Consider the following 23989-nt stretch of genomic DNA (forward strand, 5'->3'; position numbering starts at 1 on the left):
AGTAGTTTGGGATGTGACAGGCTGGCATCAAGATACTCCCCCAACCTCCTTCCCTTCTGATTCCTCAGCATATCGTTGAAAGACAGGATGCTGAACTTATCTCTATCCTGGACTAACAGATATTCAGATGGCTGAGTAGGCAAATGTTACGGGTTCGGTACCTATAAATTACTTCTAATAGGCATTCTTCTCCTGATCGTGGCTCAGTGAAGAGTTCACCTAGAGGGCAGGCGAGGAAGGTCGGTGGAGGAAGTCAGAAGCTGCCGAGTGGGCTGTCGTGATACTGAAAGGGTACTAGATGGCAGCAGAAACCATGGAATAGATGATTGAGGACCGTTACTTGAGATAGCCGTGTGTATGTTAATCACCTCGTGAAGGAGTTATGAATATGTGCTATCTGTGGAAACCTTAGAAGCGCTTATGGCGTAATTATCCCCAGTGCTTCCAGTGCCACTAAGAAAAAATACCTGCTTAACGATAACAATTCTTTGCTGTTTATTTCTCAGATTCGTTTCTCAGAAATTGCATTGCAAAACAAATGTTGCAACGAGCAACGGTAACGAGGGCTGTTGGAATGACTGGAGGGTGATTTTAATTCTTCCCATAGCATTAGAAAATACTGCTTTTTAGGTGTTTATAACGGTTTGGTCTAAATTACACTCATTACTTCAGGGCTGAACTTTTTTTTTTTTTTTTTGCTTTTATTTGTGAACAAAAAAAAAATTACTTTGCATGTGAAAGTGGTGGGGTTATTTTTGGTTTGGTTGGGTTTTTTTTGTTGTTTATTTATGAAAGTTATTGCCTGGAGGAACGAAGACCACGTTCATTGGGAAACTGGAGGACTGATAACCATAAATCTTGGAGGACTGGCGGCGCAGAGCGGTAAAAGCAAAGAGACTCCACTACCGCGTTGTACACGCATGCGTGTTACTGCCTGGAGGATCGGAGACCGTAGACACTGGCGGAGCAGACAGGTTAAGGGAGGAAGCGCATGCGCGGTAGCGATTGCCGGGCCGGTTGCGTAGGCTACGGAGCACGATGGGAAGGGCAGATGAGAAGCCAAACTGGTCCGCAGATGCGGGACGCCACTCGCGCTCCCCGGCAACGCCCCCGTTGCTAAGGAAGTGAGGTCACGCAATATAGCGGCTCCCCGGCAACCCTCCGTTGCTAAGGAGGTGAGATCACGCAATATGGCGGCTCCCTAGCAACGCCACAGGCAGCGCGCCCCGCCCCCGTTGCTAAGGAAGTGAGGTCACTCAGTATGGCCGCTCGGGGCCGGAGTTGCTGAGGGGTCGGTGTTGTGGGGAATCCGCGTCCATCCTTCTCAGGAGTTACGAGGGCGGTGTTGCCCGCCTCGCCAGCACCGAGCGCCGGGACTGAGGCCGCGATGGCACCGGGAACGACGAGGCTGTGAGACAGAAGAGCGCGGGCCTACAGGGTGGGCAGAGCAACAGAACCGGGTCGCGGCCGAAACGAACCGCCGCCATGGAGCTGAGGGTTGGGAACAGGTACCGGCTGGGCCGGAAGATCGGGAGCGGCTCCTTCGGCGACATTTACCTGGGTAAGGAGCGGGGCTCGCTGGGGACGTACCTGGACCTGGGGGGGTCTGTGAGAACGCTGGGGCCGTGCTGGGCGCCGCTCTCGTGCTCGTTCCCGGCACTCAGGGTGCGACCCGCGGGGCCTTGCCTCACCCTAAAGGAGCTCAGGTAGCGCTGCCCGCCGGGAAATGGCCACTGGTGCGTCGTGCCTCGCTGCCAGCACAGCGCTATGTTTCCTTCACATCATGTCCTAATTTAGACAGTGTGGACGTCAGGACTCCTGGATTATTTGGCTGCCTCTTAACGTTGTTGTTTGGTGACCTTGGGCGTCGTTATTTGTCTCGTCTGTAAAAGGGGAAAAGGTTTGGGGAAAGAAACGCGAGCATCAGCATTAAATATCACTGCAGTGCACTGGGAAAAATCGCTGTCACAGGGATGCTGCTTTCACCTACAAGGCCTAAAAAGAAATATCACTGAACTAACTGATGACAAGTTAAAAATGCATAAAATCCTTAAGAAAAAGAATCAGTACTTTCAGCTGTCCTCTTGCTTGAATGCTGCCCTTGTGTCTTGAGGTGTGTAGCTTATTTTGCTGCTGCAATCTGTGTGATTGTGAAGTCTGTGGGATAGGGCTGCCTTTACCCGCTGGTTTATGGAGCTGTCTGTCGTAATGGCTCACTGCTGATGATTCCAGCTGTGCCAGCAGGCATTGGGCACACCAAGTTCTGAAAATGGGTGTGTTGAAGATAGTCACAGTATTCTACAAACTCTCAAACTGTAAGGAATAGATTAAATACACATAAATATTCTTTATAGATACAGATATTTATGCTGCTACATAGAAATGAGCATTTTATGTTTGAAACTTGAGGTAACCCGGGAAAGTAGAACAAATAACTGGAGGGGAGGAACTTGCAGGCGTTAAAGTAGGTTAAATTCACATGTCTGGAGAGTGAAAACATCCCTAGCTCATGTATGGTATATTTTGTGGTGTACACAGCACATAAATGTATTTTACTTCCAGGCAACGATACCTTTTTGTGTTGCAGTATGCAGTTGGTCTTCTGAAATAATTTATTAGCTGAAGCTTGTTGATTACGGGTAATGAAACACTGCTTCTCCATAATACAGATCATCTTCTTGATGAAGATTCCATGTTTCCAGCCATGTGGTTGTGTAGAGGCAGAGGATGTGATTCGTGCTCTCCATAATGCTTGTGTAAAAGAATGAAGAGTGCTGTCAGAGAGGACGTGGTGACACTTTGCAAAAGCTTCATTAGTGACCATTGCTGCTTTAAGGCAGCAGTTAAAATCTGAAACATCTTGCTGTGATTTGAGGCGTTCGTACTAAAGATTTGACTGCTGTAAATTAAATGGTGAAGAGTACAGTTTTAAAGTGCAAGTAGAGTAAATGTATGCTTTGTAATCCAGGTTAACTGCTGGGTCGAAGCTAAACGACTCGGTTATTACTCTCCCATGTATGGAAGCTGGCTGGGAAACATTTCATCTGTCACTTTTATCTTAATGTACACAGCCCACAGCAGGAAAGGCTTTCAGGTGTCAGTGTTTCTCTCTTTATTCCTGCAACTTTTCGTGCAAGAATTCCTAATCTCAGATGTTGTCCTTTTTACCCCTACATTCTCAGTGTAGATTTACAATTAATTCTCACTGTGGGCATTGTGTGTGCCTCAAATTTTGTTCTTCTTAAGCAATCAGTGTGGATTGATAATTACATCTTATTACAAGTGTGATTCCTGAGCCATCCGCTAGCAGAGAATGATTTGCCTTAAAGATCCAGCTAATGGCACGGTTATCTGTTTCCAAGGCAAAATGCTGTGTCAAGAACTTAAATATTGTGGTCTTTTGTGGAGGATGGTTTGCTTTGCCAGCCGTTTGTGGCAAAACAGAGGCTTTCAAAATCTGTGCTTTTGGTGATAATGAAATGTGTTTAACAACAAAAAGGCTCTGCTTGGTCGTTCAGGCAGTGCGCATAGCCATGTACAATTTACTTCTTGCATTCTTTCAGAGCTTAGGATTAATTAATTTAAGTACAATTATTTCTGATAGCTCTCGGTACATTTGTGAGCTTCCATCTGTTTTGTGCCTGGGAGGGAAATATTACAGCTCTTCTGGGCTCACTTAGCATAACAGGGTCCATAGCACAGAGCTCTGAGATGCTATGGTGAATGAAGTACCATGGACGATTATAAGAAAATAAAAGTGAAGAATTTGGTGTACCTCTGCCTTCTGAAGTTCCTGTGCACAGGAAAGAATAGCATGGATTGCCAGATATCTTATATAGTAAAAAAGATGAGCAATGTTCAGGAAAAGAATCGGGGTAAGCATCTGTGTTTGGCTCCACCCACAAGGCCAAACAGATAGGAGTCATGCAGGCATTGCAGTCACAGTGTTTTCATGACTTTTTTCACTGCATCTCTTTTCTTAGAGGTGGTCTTTGTGTTGTAAACTAATTAAATAACCTCCAAGCTTTGCCTTTTGGCAGAGGATTTTGCAATTTCAACTTGGAATTTTCCTACTTAAAGTGAAATATTTTCATGACTCGTTATTTTTACCTCCATACTGTGCCTCTTCTCATTGTGCTGCTTTTTAATTATCAGTTGTAACTGCTGATTATTTTAACATTTTTCTTAAAGGAAATGAATCCTTTTGTCATTGCAGAATTATCTTAGAAATGTGCCGTGGTTTGTGTGAGGAAGGAACTGAACGTTTTGAGTTGCATTCCTGGGGAGAATGATTTGTATTTTCATTCCCTGCGAGACTCATATTTTAATTATGTTATTTTTAATAGAAAATCTTCACGGAGAGGGTGTATATAGAAGTGAAGTCTTGGTTAAGGACTTCATCCATCATAGGTGATGCAGGCCTCTTGGGAACAGCAGATATCCCAAGAAATGATCTCTGGTGTTGAGACCGTGGTTTGTCGAGCAGTGGTGAGCAGAACTTGATAGGGAATACAGCAAATCTTGATTTTCCTTTTTGCAAGCCTTGCCCTGGTCAGGCACAGATGTCTGCAGCTGTCTGTGTGCAGGGTGCGCCTTTCAGTACCCTCTGGCATCAGTGTTTTGGTCTGCTTATCGAATGGCAGAGAAGAGCTGTCTGGAGAAGCTCATATGGTTGGTTTTTACACTAAGGCTGTGACTCTGGGATCTGTTGGGTGCCTTGAGGCAGGGCAGCCCAAGGAGCATTCCTTCAAAGGGTCGTAATGTTTGGACTTCAGCAGGCAGAAATCCATGGGGGTTCCTGTAGATTCAGACTCCTTCATATTCTTTGTTTCCTCAAAGACTTGTGGGGAAATATGAAGAAAATAAGGGAGAAGTTTCATTGGGAGCTTTGGTTACTTATTAAGAATGTTAGAGGTGTTGTTGGTACCCTGTGAGTGCTCAAGAGCACGTGAAGTAGTTTCAGAATGAAATAAACTTGCCTTGATCCTTAGGTAATGGATCTGCCTGTAAATTCCTTACCAGATTCATTACCAGTGTTACCCTAATTAACCTTGCTGGTGGCGAACAAGAAATGAAGGTGCTGTGGCATAAAGCTGAATCTTTGTATATGAGTTAAACATTGCTTTAAAGGTAGAAGCAGAGGGTAGAGCAGAAGGCTTGGTTAACAGAGTGAGTTCTATGGCAGTGTTACAGCCTGCGTTACTCAGTGTAATCGTACATGAATGTGAGGATGGATGGAATTCTGAGGTAACACAGCTGAATAAATTTATGTTCATAACACTAATTGCAAACTGCAAGACTGGGAAGATGTCAGTTTCAAATGACGTGCCAGTGAAACAACAGGAAATTCAGTGCGCGTCACTGAAATCTGTGGTACGAGGTGTTAAACTGCCTTTATACCCACGAGGTGATAAAGCTCTGAAGTTGCTCTTTAATCCCAAGAAGAAGATTTTGCAATGATAGCTCTGTGAATATGGCTTAGTACTCGGTAATGGTCAGAGAAAAGCATGTGGGGAAAATGTAGATAAGCAGGAAAAATGATAAGTGTGCGTTTGTCTCTTAGTCATGGTGTGTGACCCTCAGAGTGGGCACTGTTGAGCTGGAAATGATGAAAATGAGTGAAACAAGGAATAAGTAGAACCGTAAAAACGACTCTCATGAAGAATGAGGAGGGCTTTTGAGCACTGATGAGTTACGAGAGTAAAATACTGCAGAAGTCTATGAAATCCTGGATGTCATAAAGAGTGCATAGTGTGATCACTTACTGCCTTTGCTAACAAAAAGCAGACCTCCAAGGAAGCTTTTGGAAACAGATAAGAACAAATAACAGATGATGGCACCTCGTGATCCTAAACTATGAGGTAATGGAGCAGAGAGCCATGTTCTGCAAGTAGGGAGTTGGCTCTATAGCTGAGAAGTGTCACACAAAAATACTAAACCCTATTTCTTGTAGTTCTTAAGTAGTGCTGCTGTGCTGTGGTGGCTTTTCTTGACTGATTACCAATTTTTAAGAATGTTTTTCCCTGTAGATGTTTCATCTTCAGAAGTGATGAAGTAAATCAGTTTTGGTTCCTTGTTTCCTGGAACAAAAACTGTGGGTTGGTAGGGATACTCACCACCCTTAAAAAAATCATTGTGAGCACTGCAAGCTGGAAGTGGAGGGACTCCTCTCAAGACACACCCGTGTCTGTTTTTTTTTTTTTGTGTAGGATAGCAGGTCTTGGTTTCCTGAGCTACAATATCTAATGCTTTTCTCTTAAACTGCTAATCTGCAATGACTTAATCTCTGAATCTTTGCCATTGAAAATTAACTTGTCGTTGTATGTTTTGTTTCAGTCTCGACGAAGGAAACTCACTCTAAAAATACTTTGACCAATATTTTACATTTTTCTTGTTTTAGGAACTGATATTGCTGCTGGAGAGGAGGTTGCAATTAAGCTGGAATGTGTGAAAACCAAACATCCTCAACTCCACATCGAGAGTAAAATCTACAAAATGATGCAGGGTGGAGGCAAGCAAACTTTCATTCTTCAGCAGTTGGGTTGTTTTTCTTTTTTTTCACATTGTATTTGATGTATCTGCCACCTGTAAGTATGTAATGGTTCAGAGCTCTTTCAGTAGAGGGGAAGGTGGAAGAATAAGTGAAGAGCACTGCCTCAGTTCTTATGTGAGGTAGGGTTTAACCTGGTTTGCTCTGATGTAGGAGCACAATTCTAAACTTAGTAAATTCAGGATAATTTTTTGTTTCATGTGCTAGCATTCCTTCATCTTCCTTGCAGTAGGTGCTCTAAGATATAATGGCATTAGTAATAGAGAACAGGAGAGAAATATCTATGTGGTGTTTATCCTGGCCCACAGAGAAATCAGTCATGTTTGAGAGTTCTGCAGTGTAAGAGTCTCATTACAGCCTGCATGTAATGAGGGGTAAAATATTTCCTGTATGGGTTTGCAAAGGCCTCGTTGGCTTCTTCTCAGAATGAACAGTGCAGGGGTAGGTGGCAAAAGTTTAGTAATGGCCCAAACAAGGATTTTTCTGTGAAAGAAATTTAGGAAAAAATAATCTGCAGTAAATAAGAGTGAGAATTCTAAATGAGTTAATTACAATCTAGATGATTATAAGCTGGGTTGTCTTTAAGGTCACATTCAATTTGCCATTCTATGATTCTAGAAGTGTTTCTATACCTCTTCTAAAGTGCATAATTGAAGAGAAGATACTTGAAATCCTGACTGAGGCTATCTACAGGTTTAATTCAAGACATCTGAGCATTTTTTCAGTTCTTTGTGGAATAGTTTTCCCCAGGTATCTCCATAAAGTGAATCTGACTTCAATTTTCCATCTAGATGAATAGCAGTATATAATGTTTCTTATGAACAAAGCTGTCTTGGTAGGGATTCACCAAACAACAAATGTCTCTGAACTAGAGGGAAGGCAAGAACATGAAGTGAGGGTGAAAATGCATTCCAAATTGTAACCTAAAAAAGAGATATTTTACACTAATTTTGTAGGCTTTGAAACTAATAATTTGATTTCTAAAGCAATAAAACTCAGTGGTTTGTCAGTGTCTTTATTTTCAGGGTTCTGATTTTCTCCTTATTGCTGTTTTGGAGACTCCATGAATGTTTATACATGCAAAGCACTTAAGGTTGAAATCCAGCAAAACCACTGGCTACTTGCAAGTTGCAAGCAAAACACAAAGGCTGGAAGGGAACTGGGCAAGAAGGCAGCTATTTTCAGATCTCTTGAGCTCCAGATTTGTGTTGGTCCAGCTGTGAAGGGATCAAACACTTAATTTCAAAATGCCTCCAAAATATTAAGGGTCACATTGACAGTAATGACTCCTAGAGTTCATCTAAAGAGCCCTGAAGATCTTTGTTTACCAACTTCATAAATGAAATTGTTATGCTTAATAAACTGTTTCCTTTTTTTCCAGTGGGTATCCCCACTATTAAGTGGTGTGGTGCTGAAGGGGATTACAATGTCATGGTGATGGAGCTGCTGGGACCGAGTCTTGAAGACCTCTTCAACTTTTGTTCAAGGAAATTTAGTCTCAAGACAGTGTTGTTACTTGCTGACCAAATGGTAGGGAACTGCATTGTTGTTTGTGACTGCGAAGCATGTTAAGGTTGAAATGTCTTGAGTGACCATGGCCAGCTGTTATTTTATTTAATGTTTTGTTTATATTTATTTAGAGGTGAAGAGGATGTATTATTAGAGGGGAGGGGGGAACTCAAAATGAGTTTTATTGAATATAAAATGTTATATCAAAAGTGGTTACAGAGCTTTAATTTGGTTTTAAAACTGGATGTGATCCTGATGTTAGGCTCAAATATGCAGGAAGTTTTTAGAAACAAATGTAAAATATACACAGAGGAAGAGCTGGAGGAGAAGGCATATTTATTGTCTTCTAAATTATTCTCTTTAATGCCCTTTTGCAATAAAATCATCTTTATCTGGTTTACCACTAAGACAGTGTGATAGTAGTGATAACGGTGCTAGTGTTTTTCTGAGAGAACAGGGAACGACTGATACCTCAATTATTTTTTGTCCTCTGTACGTAGATCAGTCGAATTGAATATATTCACTCTAAGAATTTCATCCACCGAGATGTGAAGCCAGACAACTTCCTAATGGGCCTGGGGAAGAAAGGCAATCTTGTCTACATCATAGACTTTGGATTAGCAAAGAAGTATCGGGATGCCCGAACTCACCAACATATCCCATATCGTGAGAACAAAAACCTAACAGGAACTGCCCGTTATGCATCCATCAACACTCATCTTGGAATTGGTGAGCTGGGAAAAGAAATGAATAGAACCTTCACAAGAGCTGATGCACATATTATCATTGCAAGTTGATGTTGCTTTTTTGGGGGGCGTAGAGGACAGTCCCTGTTTCTGGCACTCGTGACACAGTATGCTTGGGTTTGTGCCTCTTGGGGTGGGGTTCAGTTTGTAATTTCAAGGAATTAACATATTTCTTCAGTAATTGCAAGGGTGATCTTTTTTTTTCTAGTGCTGGGTGAGCTTAACATGGATGTAGTGACTTTCATCTATCTGTTTTTTTTTTTTAAGGATTTTTGACACGTTATTGCTCAGTCTTCTGTTTTATTTCCACTAGATAATGAAACCTAATGAGTCCACTTTTTTATGCTGTTGTAGAGCAATCTCGCAGAGATGACTTGGAGTCCTTGGGCTATGTACTGATGTATTTTAACCTGGGCTCCCTCCCCTGGCAGGGACTGAAAGCAGCAACAAAGAGACAGAAATACGAACGTATCAGTGAAAAGAAAATGTCTACACCCATTGAGGTTTTGTGTAAAGGATATCCTTGTAAGTTGCTCTTTTGTGGCACTAGGCCCACGTATTCATTTTTTAGTGGTATGTCTTTTTTACTTATGCTGTCTAGCTCCTCTGTCAGAATGTTTGAAGCATATTTGCAGTCATCTTGACTTTTTTTTCCCTACAATTGGGCATACTCACGGTAACGACACTGTGCTTTCAAGACAAGAATCTTTGTGTTCATAAACTGTTTCTACTTAGCCTCTGTCTTAACCATTAGTAAGCAATCACTGTGGTGCTCTTGAGTTTGAAAGATAGCATGGTGTGTGTGATCTGTGTTGTGTGTGCATGCATAGATACTGGCTGGATGACTCTGACAGCCTAATAACTTTTTGAGAAGCTGCCCATCTCTTCGTGTGTGGGTGTTCTTTCTTGGATAAACCAGATTGTACAGTCAGTTGTACCTACTGCAGTTGTGTTGTTCTGGAATTGTCATTCCAAGTTCATCCAGTCTGGCCTGACCATGGCCAGTATCTGTGAGGGGTGTAGGAATCCCTTCACATCCTGGCATCATCCCTCAAAATGTTGTTTCTTAATTTGGTTTTTACACCATAGTAATAAATAAGAATTTCTCATCCATGCAGAATAATGTTTTAAAGCTTGTTAACATATTAGCTACCCTCAAAGAACATTGCTCACCTTTCATGAAGTGGTCTCTCTCTGTTCTTTCCTTGCCCTGTCCTTTGTCAGCTAAGAATGATGGTGGGAACTGTAGCTATGATTAGGGTTGTATGAAAGCTTATTTTCTTTTGAGTGTTTCAGAAGTCCTGTTGTGCATGTTCCTTTATTAACTATTTCTTTCATCTGGGGTTAACAGTCAGAAGATAGTCAACTTTTCTTGTGCTGTTTGCTAAAATTCCTTACTTAATGTGAATTATTAATACGTCGTTTTAGCTGGAAAGCCTTGAAGTCAAGAGCTGGTAGATTGACACTGATGTATCTCTGGAGCACTGAATTCACAGCAATGATCTGGTTTTGCTGCATAGCTGGTATTTTAGCAAAGAGATGCTAATCTGTGCCCTGCAATACATTATGTTTAAATGCATTCAGAGCAAAGAAAGGCAAGTAAATCATTTCTTTGCTGAAATATAGTTTTAAACCTTTCTTCTTAATCCTCACGCAGTCCTCCTTGCTATTGATAAAGACGAATAATTTTCTTTTCAGACCATACTTGGCAGAGGGGATATAGTGTTACTTTCAGTAGATGTCCAGTGTTACTTCAGTATTCTTGTGTTTGAGAGATTGTGATTGTGGTGGTGTTTTTTTTTTTTAACTGATTCTGAATCATAAAAAGCAAATGTGAAGCTGAAAGAGAAAAACAGGCTTTCTTTTATTGCAGCTGAATTTGCCACGTACTTGAACTTCTGCCGTTCTCTTCGTTTTGATGACAAACCTGACTATTCTTACCTAAGGCAGTTATTCAGAAACCTCTTCCACCGACAAGGCTTCTCCTATGACTATGTGTTTGACTGGAACATGCTGAAATTTGTGAGTAGCTGGCATGGCTTTCTAAAACAATTTTTTGTAATGCTGGTGTTTGTTTTTTTTTTTTTAATCACACTGTCAATTTTGGGTTCTTAACTGATACCTTAAGTGTGTTTTGTCCCAGAAGGTTTATTGCCTTAAAAACAAGGGGAGGAGGGGGAAGTAGGGAAAAGCAGGACATACAGGAGGCTTTAGATTGGGATTTAATGCCAAAGTTGTAGTTACAGGATTGTCAATGTAGGAGGCTTCCTAAGGTGCTTCCTTCTAGACAGTTGCCACGTTGGTAGCTGAATTCTTATTTTCTCCTATCTTGATCTCTAGCACAGGTCACATGCAGCAGTTTAGGAAGTGTCCAGCTGCCATAACAGTATGTGTGTGTATTAGCAATTAGCAATTTGAAGACCCTCCATGCAATTCTATGAACTGAATCTATGATTGTTCTCAAGAAATCTTACCGAGATGTTGATACCCAGTCAAATGTCAAGTTCTTCAAACTTCAGTTCTTTATTTTCAATATTTATCCAAATGCATAGCTGTAAGCTCAGTAATTCCTTAAGTTGTTCACTAGTCCTGACCCATAGGGTGCAAGCAGAGGGGCTGAAGATGCTGAACGTGAAAGGAGAGAACGAGAGGAGAGGCTGAGGCATACACGGAACCCAGCTGTGCGTGGATTGCCCTCCACTGCTTCTGGCAGGCTGAGGGGAACACAAGATGTAGCTCCTCCTACTCCTCTTACCCCAACTTCACATGCTGGTAAGTAAGCAAATATGTGGGCAGATGCACCTCACAGACTGCTCTAATTTGCAGTTTGTTCCTGGTCATTGGAATTTGAAAATAAAATAAGGGTTTGGGAGTGGTATTTGTTTGAGTGAGTCAGCATTTGGACTGTTTGCCTGGTTGTTTTTTGCTTTTCCTTTTTAACTTTACGTTCAATCTATGGAAATTACACACACTCATTGCCAATTGCTACTTAGAGTTATCTGTGAATATAAGATGAAAGCCTTGATTTTTCTGGTTTGATCTTGTAGCATTTACATGTGCAAACAGCGTAATTTTCCCATTGACTGCATTCTTATTGCATTCCTCATCCTGAAAATTCTAATGCAGTTTTTCTTGCAGCCAACACATCTCCTCGACCAGTGTCTGGTATGGAACGAGAAAGAAAAGTGAGTATGAGGTTGCACCGTGGTGCCCCTGTCAATGTTTCATCGTCTGACTTAACGGGCCGACAAGACACCTCTCGCATGTCCACTTCACAGGTAAAAAAAATTCTTGTGTAATGGAAAAATGGGTGTGGTTTGATACAGTTAATTTGCCAGGTGAACATAGCAAGTAATTCTTGTGATCTCGTACTGATTTTTCAAGTTGAATAAATACTTGAAATTTGGCCTGAATGTTTGTGATGCTGGTGTAGACTGCTGTAATTTTTTATTGTTTTTATAGTCTTGTGCAAAAAGCATAAAATCCTCAAAGTACAAAAGGAGTCATTGGTGTATGTATTTGCACAATACATACCTAGAAGAAAATTTACCCTAAATTACAGGTCCTCCAGTTGGTGAGAGTCATGTTTCCAGATGAATAGAGCAGAGATTATTGGTGCAGAGTAGACAATGAATGATTGGTAAAAAACAGAAAAGAGTAGAAATCAAGAAATGCTGTAGTGCAGTACTTTAATTCTGAGCAGATAAGAAGCCACATACATGAATGATAAGAGAGGTCACAGTAGGCTCAGTTGAAGAAGATGGCAGGAGTATGAATGATGCAGTGATTCATAGCTGTAGTCTGCACTGAAATTATCCTCATTGATTTTGAGATCTTAATTTTAAGATTGGCAAATAATATTTTAAATATATTCTAGGTCTTATTCTGTTGCTGAAACTTTTTTTAAGGTATTTGCATAGACTAAGTAGTATCATTTATCTTCAGCCTTACCTGCACAGCACTGATACACTGCAACAGAGCTGAATGTTAAGAGGACTGGTGCAGTTCCCTACAGATTTTCAATTAATTCTTCAACACTGTGCTGGAGATCTAACTACATAATCTTTGCTGTGAACTGATACTATTCCTTGTTGTCAGAGCTGTTAATACAAATAAATTCAGTTCCTTTTCACTGCACAATTTAGTTGGCAGAATTAAGTATTTTGGATAATACATATTCTTATACATAAATCCTTAGCACTCTAGAGAGCTTTCTTTTAGATAAAGATGAGGTGGGTGTCTCTAGTGAAGACTGAAGGGGCAAGGTGTTGATTTTTGTGCATGGATTCGATATTGTGGCCTACAGCATAAATGAAAAAGTTCAGACAGTGGAAGGATTATGGAATCTAGTAAAATATAAATGCGTAGCTGACTTCATTTTCTTTCTGAGAATACAATAAAAGCATGTGAGATGGAATGAGGTTGCAAAAAGAATGCAAAGATGATGAATACTCATACTGAAGTTTTTCTTTTTTAATCGATTTCAAAATGCTTTTAGGAAAGAAGGAAACTTCCTTCCCTCAACTGTATAATGGGGATAGAAACAGGCCAAAAACCAAATGAGATATTGAAACTGTAAAACTATTTCAGTGCTTTTAGGCATATTCACATCAAAGGGTTCCAAGTATAGATGGTGCCATGTATCCCTTTAGCAGTGGTCCTGGCTTTAGCTTTTGCTCAAGATCTTGGATTTCAAGATGTCAGTAATTTGGATTAGAGTAGTGCTACTTTGGATTTCTTAAAAAAAAAAAAAAAAAGCTCAGTTTCAGATCCTTGGATGGTAATGCAGATGATTTTAAGATAACAGAATCACAAAAGGACTGGAAGGGACCTCTGGAGGTCATCTAATCTGGATGATTTGGTTGCTTGAATTCTGTGTGCAGAATTCCTCATTCAAGCAGGTAGAGGCTGAATTGTATTGGAAAACCAATTGTGCTGTGGGTTAGTTTTCAACTGAATGAAGAGTTGAACAATGTAGTTGCACAAATGTTAGTGCTTGCACAAGGAACAAACAATGCAGGAGCAGAAATGGCTGGATGAAAATAGTTCACAGGTAAGGCTTTGTGTTGTCTTTGGTGGCAGGTCTTGGCAGTATAAGTTACTCACTGAAGTACAATTCCTGCCACCAAAAGTAGTTTTTCTAGGCAGAGATGTGTTTTTAAAAGAAGTACCAAAACTAAGAGGGCAGAACAGTGCACACTTAGGTTATCTGTACTCCTATATAGAGCGTGGCAAAATACAGATCTGGAGTTTTGGAAGCACCATTGCAGTTCTGGGCTCCTCAGTACAGGAGAGGAGCGTTGTGGAGGAGCATGGTCAGTGCAGGGCCAAAAAGATGAGTAAGGAATCATCTAAAATAGGAGCAGAGGCTGAGAGCACTGGATTCAATTAGTCTACAGAAGAAAAGGCTCAGGGAAGATAAACATCAAATATGCATAAAAACCTCCTAAGTCCATGTAGAGAAGGTGCAGCCTGACTCTGCTTGGTGTTCTCTAGTGAACAGGTGAGAGGCAGTGGAGACAGAGCAAAATGAAATTTCACTTAAACATAAAAAAAGACCTTCGCTATGACAGTGATCAAGCACTGGAACAGGTTCACCTAAGAGGCTGTGGAGAGTCTTTAGGAATATTCAAATCCCCAGTGCACCATGTCCTGAGCAGCCTGCTCTAGCTGACTGTGCTTTGGGCTGTGTAATTGGACTAGGTGGTCTCTAGAGGTCCCTTCTGACCTTGGCTATCCTGTGAGGTCATTATCCTGGATATTTGCTCAAATGTGAGGATGGTTTCCTAGTAAAGTATGAATGTCTCTGGCATTCTAAGCAAATTTCAGGTACTTTGTTGCCAGTCAGGCAAGGGTGTAACAGACATAACTGTAATTATGTTACTTGGCTGTGATAGCAATTAAACTTGATTAATCTGAATGTATCTTAAAGGTGTTTTTTTTCCTGTAGTACTGACTTGAAGCTCAGTGCGTACATTGCATTTTTTTCAATGCGTTACAAGGTTCGAAACATACAGATGGGCTTGCAAATGGGTTTTGATTCTGTCTAATTTGTAAAATAAGCATACTCTTGAGATTGTGTAGGAATATGGATGGGGTTTTTTTTGAGTAATCTTTAAATTGCCAGCTATATAATTTGTGGTGTGATTGCATATCTCTGTACCCACCCTTGAGCACTCTGCTTCAAGCATGGAATCACTCCAAGTATGGAATTTGACTTCTTTACAATAGCAGCCAGTCTGGTTCTTCTCTGGGTTTGTTAAATTAATCATTCATCACCTGTCATTTTCCCTTAGTTCTTACCAAGGCAGTGAACAGCTGCTGACCATTAGTGGTGGCTGAATAACAGAGAGATTGACTTCAATTTTACTTTATAGCTATAGCAAGTATCCATCCTGCATGGCAAGGCTATTAAGGATAATTTTGAGTAGGTGAGAAGAATATTAATAAAAAAAAAAGTATTCCATGTCTTATGAAAACAGTAAAGAACAGCAACTGCCTATCCATGTCTGTTTTCAGATATGTTAGTTTCCTTTGGGAACCTTGAGAAAATATGCTACCAGTGTTCCTTTCTCAGGAAGTGCTTAGACCACAGTCCAGGTAGAAAGCAACTTTTAAACTTTGTTGTCAAGATTTACAGATGCCATAGGTTAAAATCTACATGTTCTGTTACTTAGAACTGGATTGATTCATTTTGTTATGCTACTTGGATGCTTTGGAGGCACTGCTGCATTTGTAATCTCAACTCCCAGAGTAAGGGCTGCTGCTTGTTGAACTCTGGATGATGGAAACACGCAGGTGTTACTCAGTGAAGTGGTGGTGTGTTAAAGATGACTCCATGTTTTTATCTATCCTACTCTTTTGGTTTTTTTTTTTCTCAAATGGTTTTAAATCCGTTTGGGCTGAAACTGGAAACAAAGGTTGGGGATGTAGATGGTGCAAACCAAACTTCCATTACAAAAAAATAGATCAGAGAAATTTGACACTCATGGAAAACCAGTGGTTGGTAAGAATAGCAAAATGGCCATAGCCATGTTTCTACCTCCAAGGCATTGTACCTCAGTCACCCCCATTAGGTAAGAGGAGTTCATTCAAATACCAACTAGTGAGACTTAGTGTTACCTGTGAAATGAGAAATCCTGCAACACGTGCTAATTGTACTTTTATTGATGGTAGAGAGTGAATGCAGTAGTTAAGAAACTGCAGGTTTTCAAGGCGGTTTGATGATAAATGGTGGTGAGAGCTGAGCAGTCACATAAAGCCTAATCAAATAAAAGGTGTGAGGCAGGACTCCAAAATCTGATATAATCAGGAGGTGGAGCCCATTGTCTCATATATGGAAACTATATCTGTGATAGGTAATGACTGAGCAGGCTGCAGTTCTGTGTTGCAGAGGTCAGCGTGATGTCATAATAGAGGGGTGTAATTTCATCCCTGAATATGTATATGATGCAGCACTTAAAAGGAATAAGAAAGGTTTTTCATCTCATTAATGAAATGGGTACTGGAATGTTGTCTAGGTCAGTTTTCAATTTCTTGAACAGCTGAGAAAGTAAAAGTAACAGAAGAGCTGTGAAAATTGTGCTTGGGAGAACATGATGTGTGATGAGGTTTCATACTGGTCTTTTCAGTTTGTCTGAAAGATGAGAGATCACCTCGATTTAGTTGAAGCAGAATTTTGGCAACAACAGTTATTGTTCTAACTTAAGTTTATGCAGAAAATATACATAAAGCTCCTTTTGCTCAGAGTTAAAATACTCATGTCTGGGGAGGAGTGATGCAGAGGTCTAAGCAAAGACAGCCACTGAGACAGCCTCTAAAAGACATAGAGGATCATCTGTTCCCTTTGTATTTGTGAGAAAGAACTGGATTCCTTTCCAGATGCCATATTCAGAGCTAAAGCAAACCTAAATTACTCATCTCAGTGCAGTGTTGTGATAGGAGCAGGCAGAGGGTTGCACCAGCTGCTTGAAGATTCTTGTACTATTAAGCTGTATGAATGAGTTGTTCACCAAGCCTCTATGTAGTCAGTTGTGAAACATAAAAGAAAAACTTAGTGAAGAAGGCATGAGGATTCCTATAAACACTGCTTTGAATCAGTTCTGTCAGTGCAGACTGCACAGACTGCATCACAGAAGTGTGATCATCCCAAGAGTGTAGGTGCAGGTGAGTAGCCTTCATTTCCATTCACAAGAGGTTTGGTCCTGTGAAAACCTGCTTCAGTTGGACTGCTCATGGTGCACAGTAAGTTGCTCGATATTATTTTGTTTTTTTCTCCTGAGTTTGTCATGTTCAGCACCTGACAGTCAAAGCTGTTACAATTCCTGTTGGTAACAGAGATATCTCTCCTTATCTGGAAGAAGAGATTGGAGTGCTGCACAAAAAACATTTGAACAGGTCTCCTTGAAAATAGAGGTTTTTAGAAAACCATGGCCAACACTGGCATCAAGAACTGAAGTGTTGTGCCACTTCACTGGGAAGAGGCAACATACTCCCAGTGCCTTTGCAATTTCCATCTCCTTATGAGCAAATCTTTCTCCATATACGTATCTTAGGCATCGTGCTCTGTGTTGTTCTTCTGATCATATCTGCTTTCTCTGAAGACTAACGATGTGCTCCTTGTACATACCTCTTAATATGGTAGAAATGTCTGATAGAAATCTGGAATCAGAGCTCTTCAAAAGATACGTTTGCAACTGCCAGTTTAGGTTGGATATTTGTAGACATCTTTATACACTGGGGCAGTGGAACCGTTACAAATTGCTGTCTTTTCCCCTACCTCAGAATAGCATTCCTTTCGAACACCATGGCAAGTAGCTGCTCGTCTCCTTTCGTTGGAAGGCAGCACGGGGTGAGTCCTTCTCCTTAGACACCAAAGCTTTGGCTGGGGTGGGGAAAAGCATTTGGAAACATCAGTCTTTGCTTCTTCTCGCATCTCATAGCTGAGCTGTGCCTTCCGGTCAGATGCTTGATGCAGCGTTGTTTTTCTCTAAAGGTAAAAAATAAATGTCCTTCCAAAAGTTGAATGACTGCTGCTGTTCCATTTGGATTTTGAGCAGAATTGACAAAAATAGTGGCTTGAAGGGTCCATAAAATCACTCAAGCATCAGCACTAAAGTAACCAGCTCTAAAATGGAGATGGTTTAGAATCATGGGTCTTTCCAGGAACGTTTTGCAGCAGTGTACCATCTATTCAAAAACAGATCAGCTTCAGAACTTTAAAAGCAAAACGCTTGTGTGAAGAATCAGTTAACTGTATTGCTCAAAGATGTCATTAATGGAATGTTCTGCTACAGAAGTCTGTGCTTTATGTTCTTCTCCATTCCTTAAGAGCTGTCATTTTTAAAAATGTTCAGATACTAATGAGAATCGTTTGAAACTTGAGCATCTCAGGGGCAGGCAGGCTTGGATTTGGGTACTTAGAACTCCTTTCCACTGTTCAGCATAGTAGAAGTTTCTGCCTCGCTGTGTGCAACTTTCAGCTTTGTAGTCCATTCTGCTTTTGGCAATAACAGATTTCATCGCAGAAATAACAAGTTTCAGTTAGAATCTGAACTTTGATAGCAGAAAGCTTTCCTAAGTATTTCAAGACCTTCTTCTTTGCTTTGCTTCTTGTTTTTTTTAAAAAAAAAAAAAAGGCCATGAGATTTTTCTGTTCCTTAGTAAATTCTGTTGTCTAACTCCATCTGCTGCCTCAGTTCCTTTCTAAGGCCAAAGCTTGCACTAATCCTCTATCTCTAGTTGCCGAAGAATCCTGCTGTTCTCTTCTGTTTTTTCCTCCTGCTTTGTGTGCTTGGCTGACTGTGCACAGGCTGCTTCTTAAGCTGTTTTAACGTGAAAAGATCCGACTGTAAATTGCAGCTGAACACTTTGAATTCCAGTTATCAGAGCTTGTCTGAAAAATAAAAATTTGTTCAAGAAAAAATAAAAAAGCAAACATTCAGCTTTGTGTTGAAAAGACCTGTGTGGAAGGAGTCCAGGTTCTGTTCTGCTTAGGGCTGTGTCTGCATTGTTTGGCCTTCACCGTATGTGTTACTATTTGCAGCTGCTTACAACTTAAAATAATGCTGATTAATGATTCAGCTATTTAGATATGTCTTGCTACTTAAATTGCAGTGATATGTGGTTGCTTTTTCACCTTCACAGCACAAGTGTTGTTGAAATAATATTACACTGTCACTGAAATAGGTCAAACTGAAGTAATCTGTGCAGTGACTTAACACAATGCTCAATGACAAATGAAAAGCTATTGAGAATATATATATATATATACTTTTTTTTACCTTTTGGGATTTTTTCCAAGCTTTATTATTCATTTAGTCTATTTCTGCACATCGGTAGAGATTTAATCTGGTTTGGTCTTTCTTCTGTGCATGCTTATGTTCTGTTTACTTATCTTCAAAACATCTCCTGGCTGGAAAGGTAACTTTTCCATGTTAATTTCTAATAAAGGAGGAAAATACAGGGGACTTCGTGTAGCTAAAGGTGGGTGCAAAACACCATGTAGCTCACTGGATTATTAATTCACGTTCTCACTTCACACCAAATGATTTGAAAATACGTTGAGAGCCACTCTGGTGTTAACTGGAAGGATTTGTGCTGATGTTGTCTTGTTTTTGGCTTTGGTAGATTCCTGCTCGGGTAACTACCGGTGTTCTGCAGTCCACTGTGCACCGATGAACACTTATTTTGCCATGGAGGGCAGATAATGCATGGCTGATCTCCTATGTTATCAATGGCTTTACTAGCAAAAATACCCTGAACTAGAGTGGAAACAATACGACTGGAGTTCTCCATGTGACTTAAAAGGCACTTAGAGGAACATGGACAGACTCCAGCAGCTGCCATTACAGGACACTTGCCAGAAACCCAGTGACCTTAAGAGAACCCTGTGGTAACAGGGCTGGAGAAGGAAGATGGTTTACAGAGTTGACCGTCTGTTACTGGATGGCCATTTCAGTTTTCCCTCCACAGGCGGCAGACTTTACCCCCTTTTTATTATTCCACTGTAACTATAAATCTTTTACTTGGTTTAAGAAAGTTTTTGTATCATTTTGCTAAAATTATTGGCTTAATTCTCTGTAAAGAACTCTTGCTTTTCTCTGATTTAAAAATGTAGAATACAAGCAATCCTAAACTAAAGACAATGACTTGAAATTTGTTTAAAAAAAAAAAAATCAGTTTGGCAGGGAGCATGTAAATGAATCAAAGTCATCTGATTGTATTTAAACCGTTCACTTCTTTGTATTGTCTCATTCTGACTGAGAAGGTTTTCTCACAATTTTTAAAGCTGTTAAGAGTTTTACTTTACTGTTCAATGTCTTCATTCACACTTACCATTTACCTCCCCATGTAACACAAAGGAATTCTTATTGTTCTTTTGCGTAAAAGAGAATGGAAGACTTCGCAGGAGATCCTCAGCGTAGGAAAAATGGTGAAAATCAATTTCTTTTGTTAAGAATATGAAGAACAAAGTGAAAGACACTGGAGTTTAAATGGATGGTTTCAAATCCTGGTTTTATTGGTACCATTTTGTTTCCTGCACTCTGGGGTGGGTTAAGTTGGAGGGCATTGCAAGTGGACAATGCATGTTGCCACTTCGAATGAATGTCACATTTAGCATCTGTGTGTTCAAACAGAAACCAGCCACTCTTTTGATTCACACCTTCTGTTTCATGCCAAGGCTCAAAAAAGGAATTAAAGCGTTCTTGCTGTGAAATCCTGAGGATTTTTAGAACTCAGGTGTGTACCATATTTAATTCCAAACTGTATTCAACCTGAGTATTTCTAGAATCATTAGCTAGGAATGGATGGCTCGCTTTGGTTGTCCAAAAAACTGTTGCAGGTGTTGTTAGCAAAAAATGTCCTTATTAAATATGGGAAATGCTTTATATTATTGCCACTGTAAACAGTCTCATCATGCAAAAATAAGTATTTTGTCCAAGTAGTGCTTGAAACAGTACCAGAAGTAATCATACCATTATTACAGGAGTCATGGGGGTTCCGTGCTGGGAATGAAAATACACATACAAGGGTTGTTCAAGGTTTCTTATTGCAAGAAATTCTTCCCTGCTTAAAACCCAAACTGTTAAAGGCTTACTGGCCTTCCAAGTTTTAGGAAGAATGATTTTTTTTATTGTTTAAAATTGTGCAATTTCACTGTTCCCTCCCCCCAAAAGGATCCACTGATTAAATACAATTCATTTTCCTTTGGATGTTTTCAGGTGATTTCAGGACATTGAGTATTTGCTTGTGTGTACTCTGGGTCTGATGGGGCAGTGTGTTTTGGCTAGTGTAGTGGGAAAGCTAAAGAGCTGGATCCATATATAAGTTTGCATAAGAGAATTATTTCCTCAGTCACTATAACCTTTGGTATTTTAGGCATGTGCACTACCATTTGAACAGTTTTACACTTCACCATGCTTTCCTTGTAAATATTTGTGGTTAATAATGTACTGCTAGAGGGACTTGCAAAGGCAGCAGCCTCTTTATTCTCTCTGTATCTGGAACATTAGATTGCTGTGCTATACTTAAAAGTTGATTGCAGACTTCTAGAATTGTTCTCAGTTGTGGGCAGTTTTAATAGTTAAATTCCATCATGCAGGACATTGTTAGACTGTCTGTATAAACCTGTGTATTGGAAACCAGTATCAGAGCACTTCATTTGTACTACCACTGTATTTGTGTACTTTAACAATTGTGTAAATACATTCATAGTGACTTCTATTCTTCTTTGGTGTAACTTACTTAAAATGACTCTTTACTGTTTACTTGATGTAACTTTTTTTTAATCTTTTTTTAATGATTTCTGTACATAGAACGCTGTCCGTTGCAAAGGTTTGATGAACTGGTGATAGCTAGAATGTCAGCTGAAGGACTGAGGGTCAGAATGAAGAATGTAAGGTATGCAGGGGGAAAGAGACATCCATTGCTTTGCTGGCAGAGAGCTCCTCTTTTGTCTCTGTATGTTTCTGTTTGAGTGTTTGCTTCTTTTCTAGAAGTCATCTTCACAAGAGCTTTATCTAACAAGAGATACGTTGTAGTGAGAGGAGGTACAGGACAGAGAACTGCTATTGAGACGATTGGTTACAGGAGGTAGGAGCAAAGCAACTATGTCCACAATGCCTTGTGTAGTACCAGCTTCTGCTATGTAGTCCTCAAAAGGAAATCTGAGGGCAAATACCTTCAGGAGTACTCTGTTTCTGATGAATAGGCCTTCAAAAGCTGGAAGTATTATTAGTTTAATCTCATTTAAAAACTATGTACTCTAATGTGGAAAACATCACCTGTGCTCCAGTTGTACATAAGCTTGATGGCTACCAAGTTCCTGACCTCTCTGTGGTACACATACCTTGAAAATAACTGAAAATAAATGTTACCCTGTAGCAGAGGTACTGAAGTAAAGGCCTTCAGGTAGTCTGTGTGTTCCACGTTAGCTTCACCAACGTACTTGAAAGCTCCCTTGGAGGAAGCTGTGTGGCACAAGGCAGCACCTCATCCTTCCTTCCTTCTGCAGCGGAGCAGGGCTGCCCCGAGCACAGCTCCTGCCTGTCTGCCTTTCTCCATGTTACAAATCTGAGTGGCAGCTGCTCTGTAAAAACTGCCTGGGGCAACGCTCACAGAAATGGAGTTTCCCAACGAGAACCTTTAAAGTGGAATTTTGGATGTGTGAGTAGATCATCGGCTGGAGTGTAACGTGTTCTTTTCAATCATATTTTTTCTTTGTAAAAGAACAAAATAAAAAAAAGTATTTATTTTATGGGGTTTTGTTAATTCTACTTGGCAAAAGCAGCTCCTTTTAACATTGCTCATTTCACGTGTACAAACAGTGCTGCTGTTTGTTTAATAGTGCTGAACCATATGGTCAGAAATGTAGGTTTAATTCAGTTGTGAGGAAGCTTAATCCACCATGGATTTAATCTTACAGCAGTGCAGCTCCTGCAGCTAACTGAATGAGACATGTTAGCATGTTTTCGCCATTACAGACTGCAGCACTTCATTATTAAAAACAGTGTTGGTTTTTCAGGGCCTGCATTTTACTGACTGTGAAGCTGTACTGTATGAAGCACTTGTACCGTGCAGTATGTTTGTAACAGGAGAGCTCTCAGCAGCCTGATGTCAGTAAGAATCTGTTTCACAGCAGAATCCTGTTAGCTATCCGTGAGTATGTGCACAGGAGAACTGCTCTGACTGCTCAGATGTTTGTGGGGTTTTTCTCCTGAACAGAAATAGTATGATTTGGGTTCTTTGAAGCTGTCACGTGCTGCAGGCAGATGGACAACAGGAAAACTGGATGATCTATTTATACACAGTCCATGAAACAGCACAATACATAAAGAAGACAAAATAACTCCTTTAAAATGGTATCATTTCTTAATGTTACATGGGGGAAGTTTCTGCACTGTCAGACACGGGTAAGAACCATTAAAAAGAGCCATTAAAAAAAAAAAACAGATATAATGAACCAATGGGAACGTGGCAAAGGGGGGAATTATCTGTTGTATCCTAATGCTTTAAGCCCTGGTCTGCTGCTGTCTGTGTTCTTGTCTCCTGTGGCCATTCAGGATACTGGTGGGGGGAGGGGTGGAACAGAGCAGGAAATCATTTGGTATATTAGGAGCTGGGAAGAAAATGTGTTTCTCTGCTCCCACTGCTAAAAAGTAGCATTTTGATACTGTGAACCTGTAGATCTTATGGCACTTCTTTCTGCATGGCCAAAAAGACTTTGACAATTAAAGAAGTGTAAAGATTAAAATCTAGATGCAGTTCTTCATTGGCTTTGGCTTTCTGCTGAGAGCCTGTAAAATTCTGAAACAGCAACAGTCGAAGAGCCAGAAGGGGAAGAGCTATCCTCATTTTTGTAGTGCATTACACAGAGGGCCAATGAGGAATTTGCCAGCTGGAATATTGCTGAGACAGTGAAGCAGGTGTTGAAACTGGTCCAAGAACAAGCAGCATGTAATTAGAGGTAAGTACTACTTTACTCTGTGTACCTCTAACTTTCCTTGCTGTCTCAGATGATCACAGGACTGCCAGTCTTCCAAGTTGTGTCACTAGAAAGAGATTTAAGAGCTGTAAGTTCTGCACCTTCCTACTCACATGAAGATAAGCTCTGGGCCTCGAGCACTGACAAGGCCATTAAGACATACATCCCAAAACCATCGCTTCTCATTTGCAATGCCTC

The 23989-nt window shown here is 40.5% G+C and overlaps 1 protein-coding gene across 2 annotated transcripts; it reads left to right on the forward strand.

Moving 5' to 3' along the window:
* Window positions 1–1216: 1216 nt before the first annotated feature.
* CSNK1D (casein kinase 1 delta) lies at window positions 1217–22564 on the forward strand. Of its 2 annotated transcripts, XM_010721363.4 has the most exons (10): window positions 1218–1561; window positions 6401–6511; window positions 7932–8080; window positions 8560–8788; window positions 9160–9330; window positions 10679–10827; window positions 11406–11577; window positions 11944–12083; window positions 17590–17656; window positions 19435–22564. In XM_010721363.4, exons 1-9 carry the CDS (start codon window positions 1486–1488, stop codon window positions 17620–17622), a joined length of 1230 nt encoding a protein of 409 aa, XP_010719665.1. In that variant the 5' UTR covers window positions 1218–1485; the 3' UTR covers window positions 17623–17656; window positions 19435–22564. The 2 variants fall into 2 exon arrangements, with proteins under 2 accessions (XP_003211507.1, XP_010719665.1); XM_003211459.5 differs by lacking the exon at window positions 17590–17656 and having other exon boundaries at window positions 1217–1561.
* Window positions 22565–23989: the final 1425 nt, after the last annotated feature.

The sequence above is a fragment of the Meleagris gallopavo genome, chromosome 20, assembly GCF_905368555.1.
Source record: "Meleagris gallopavo chromosome 20, MGAL_WU_HG_1.1, whole genome shotgun sequence".
Taxonomy (NCBI): domain Eukaryota; kingdom Metazoa; phylum Chordata; class Aves; order Galliformes; family Phasianidae; genus Meleagris; species Meleagris gallopavo.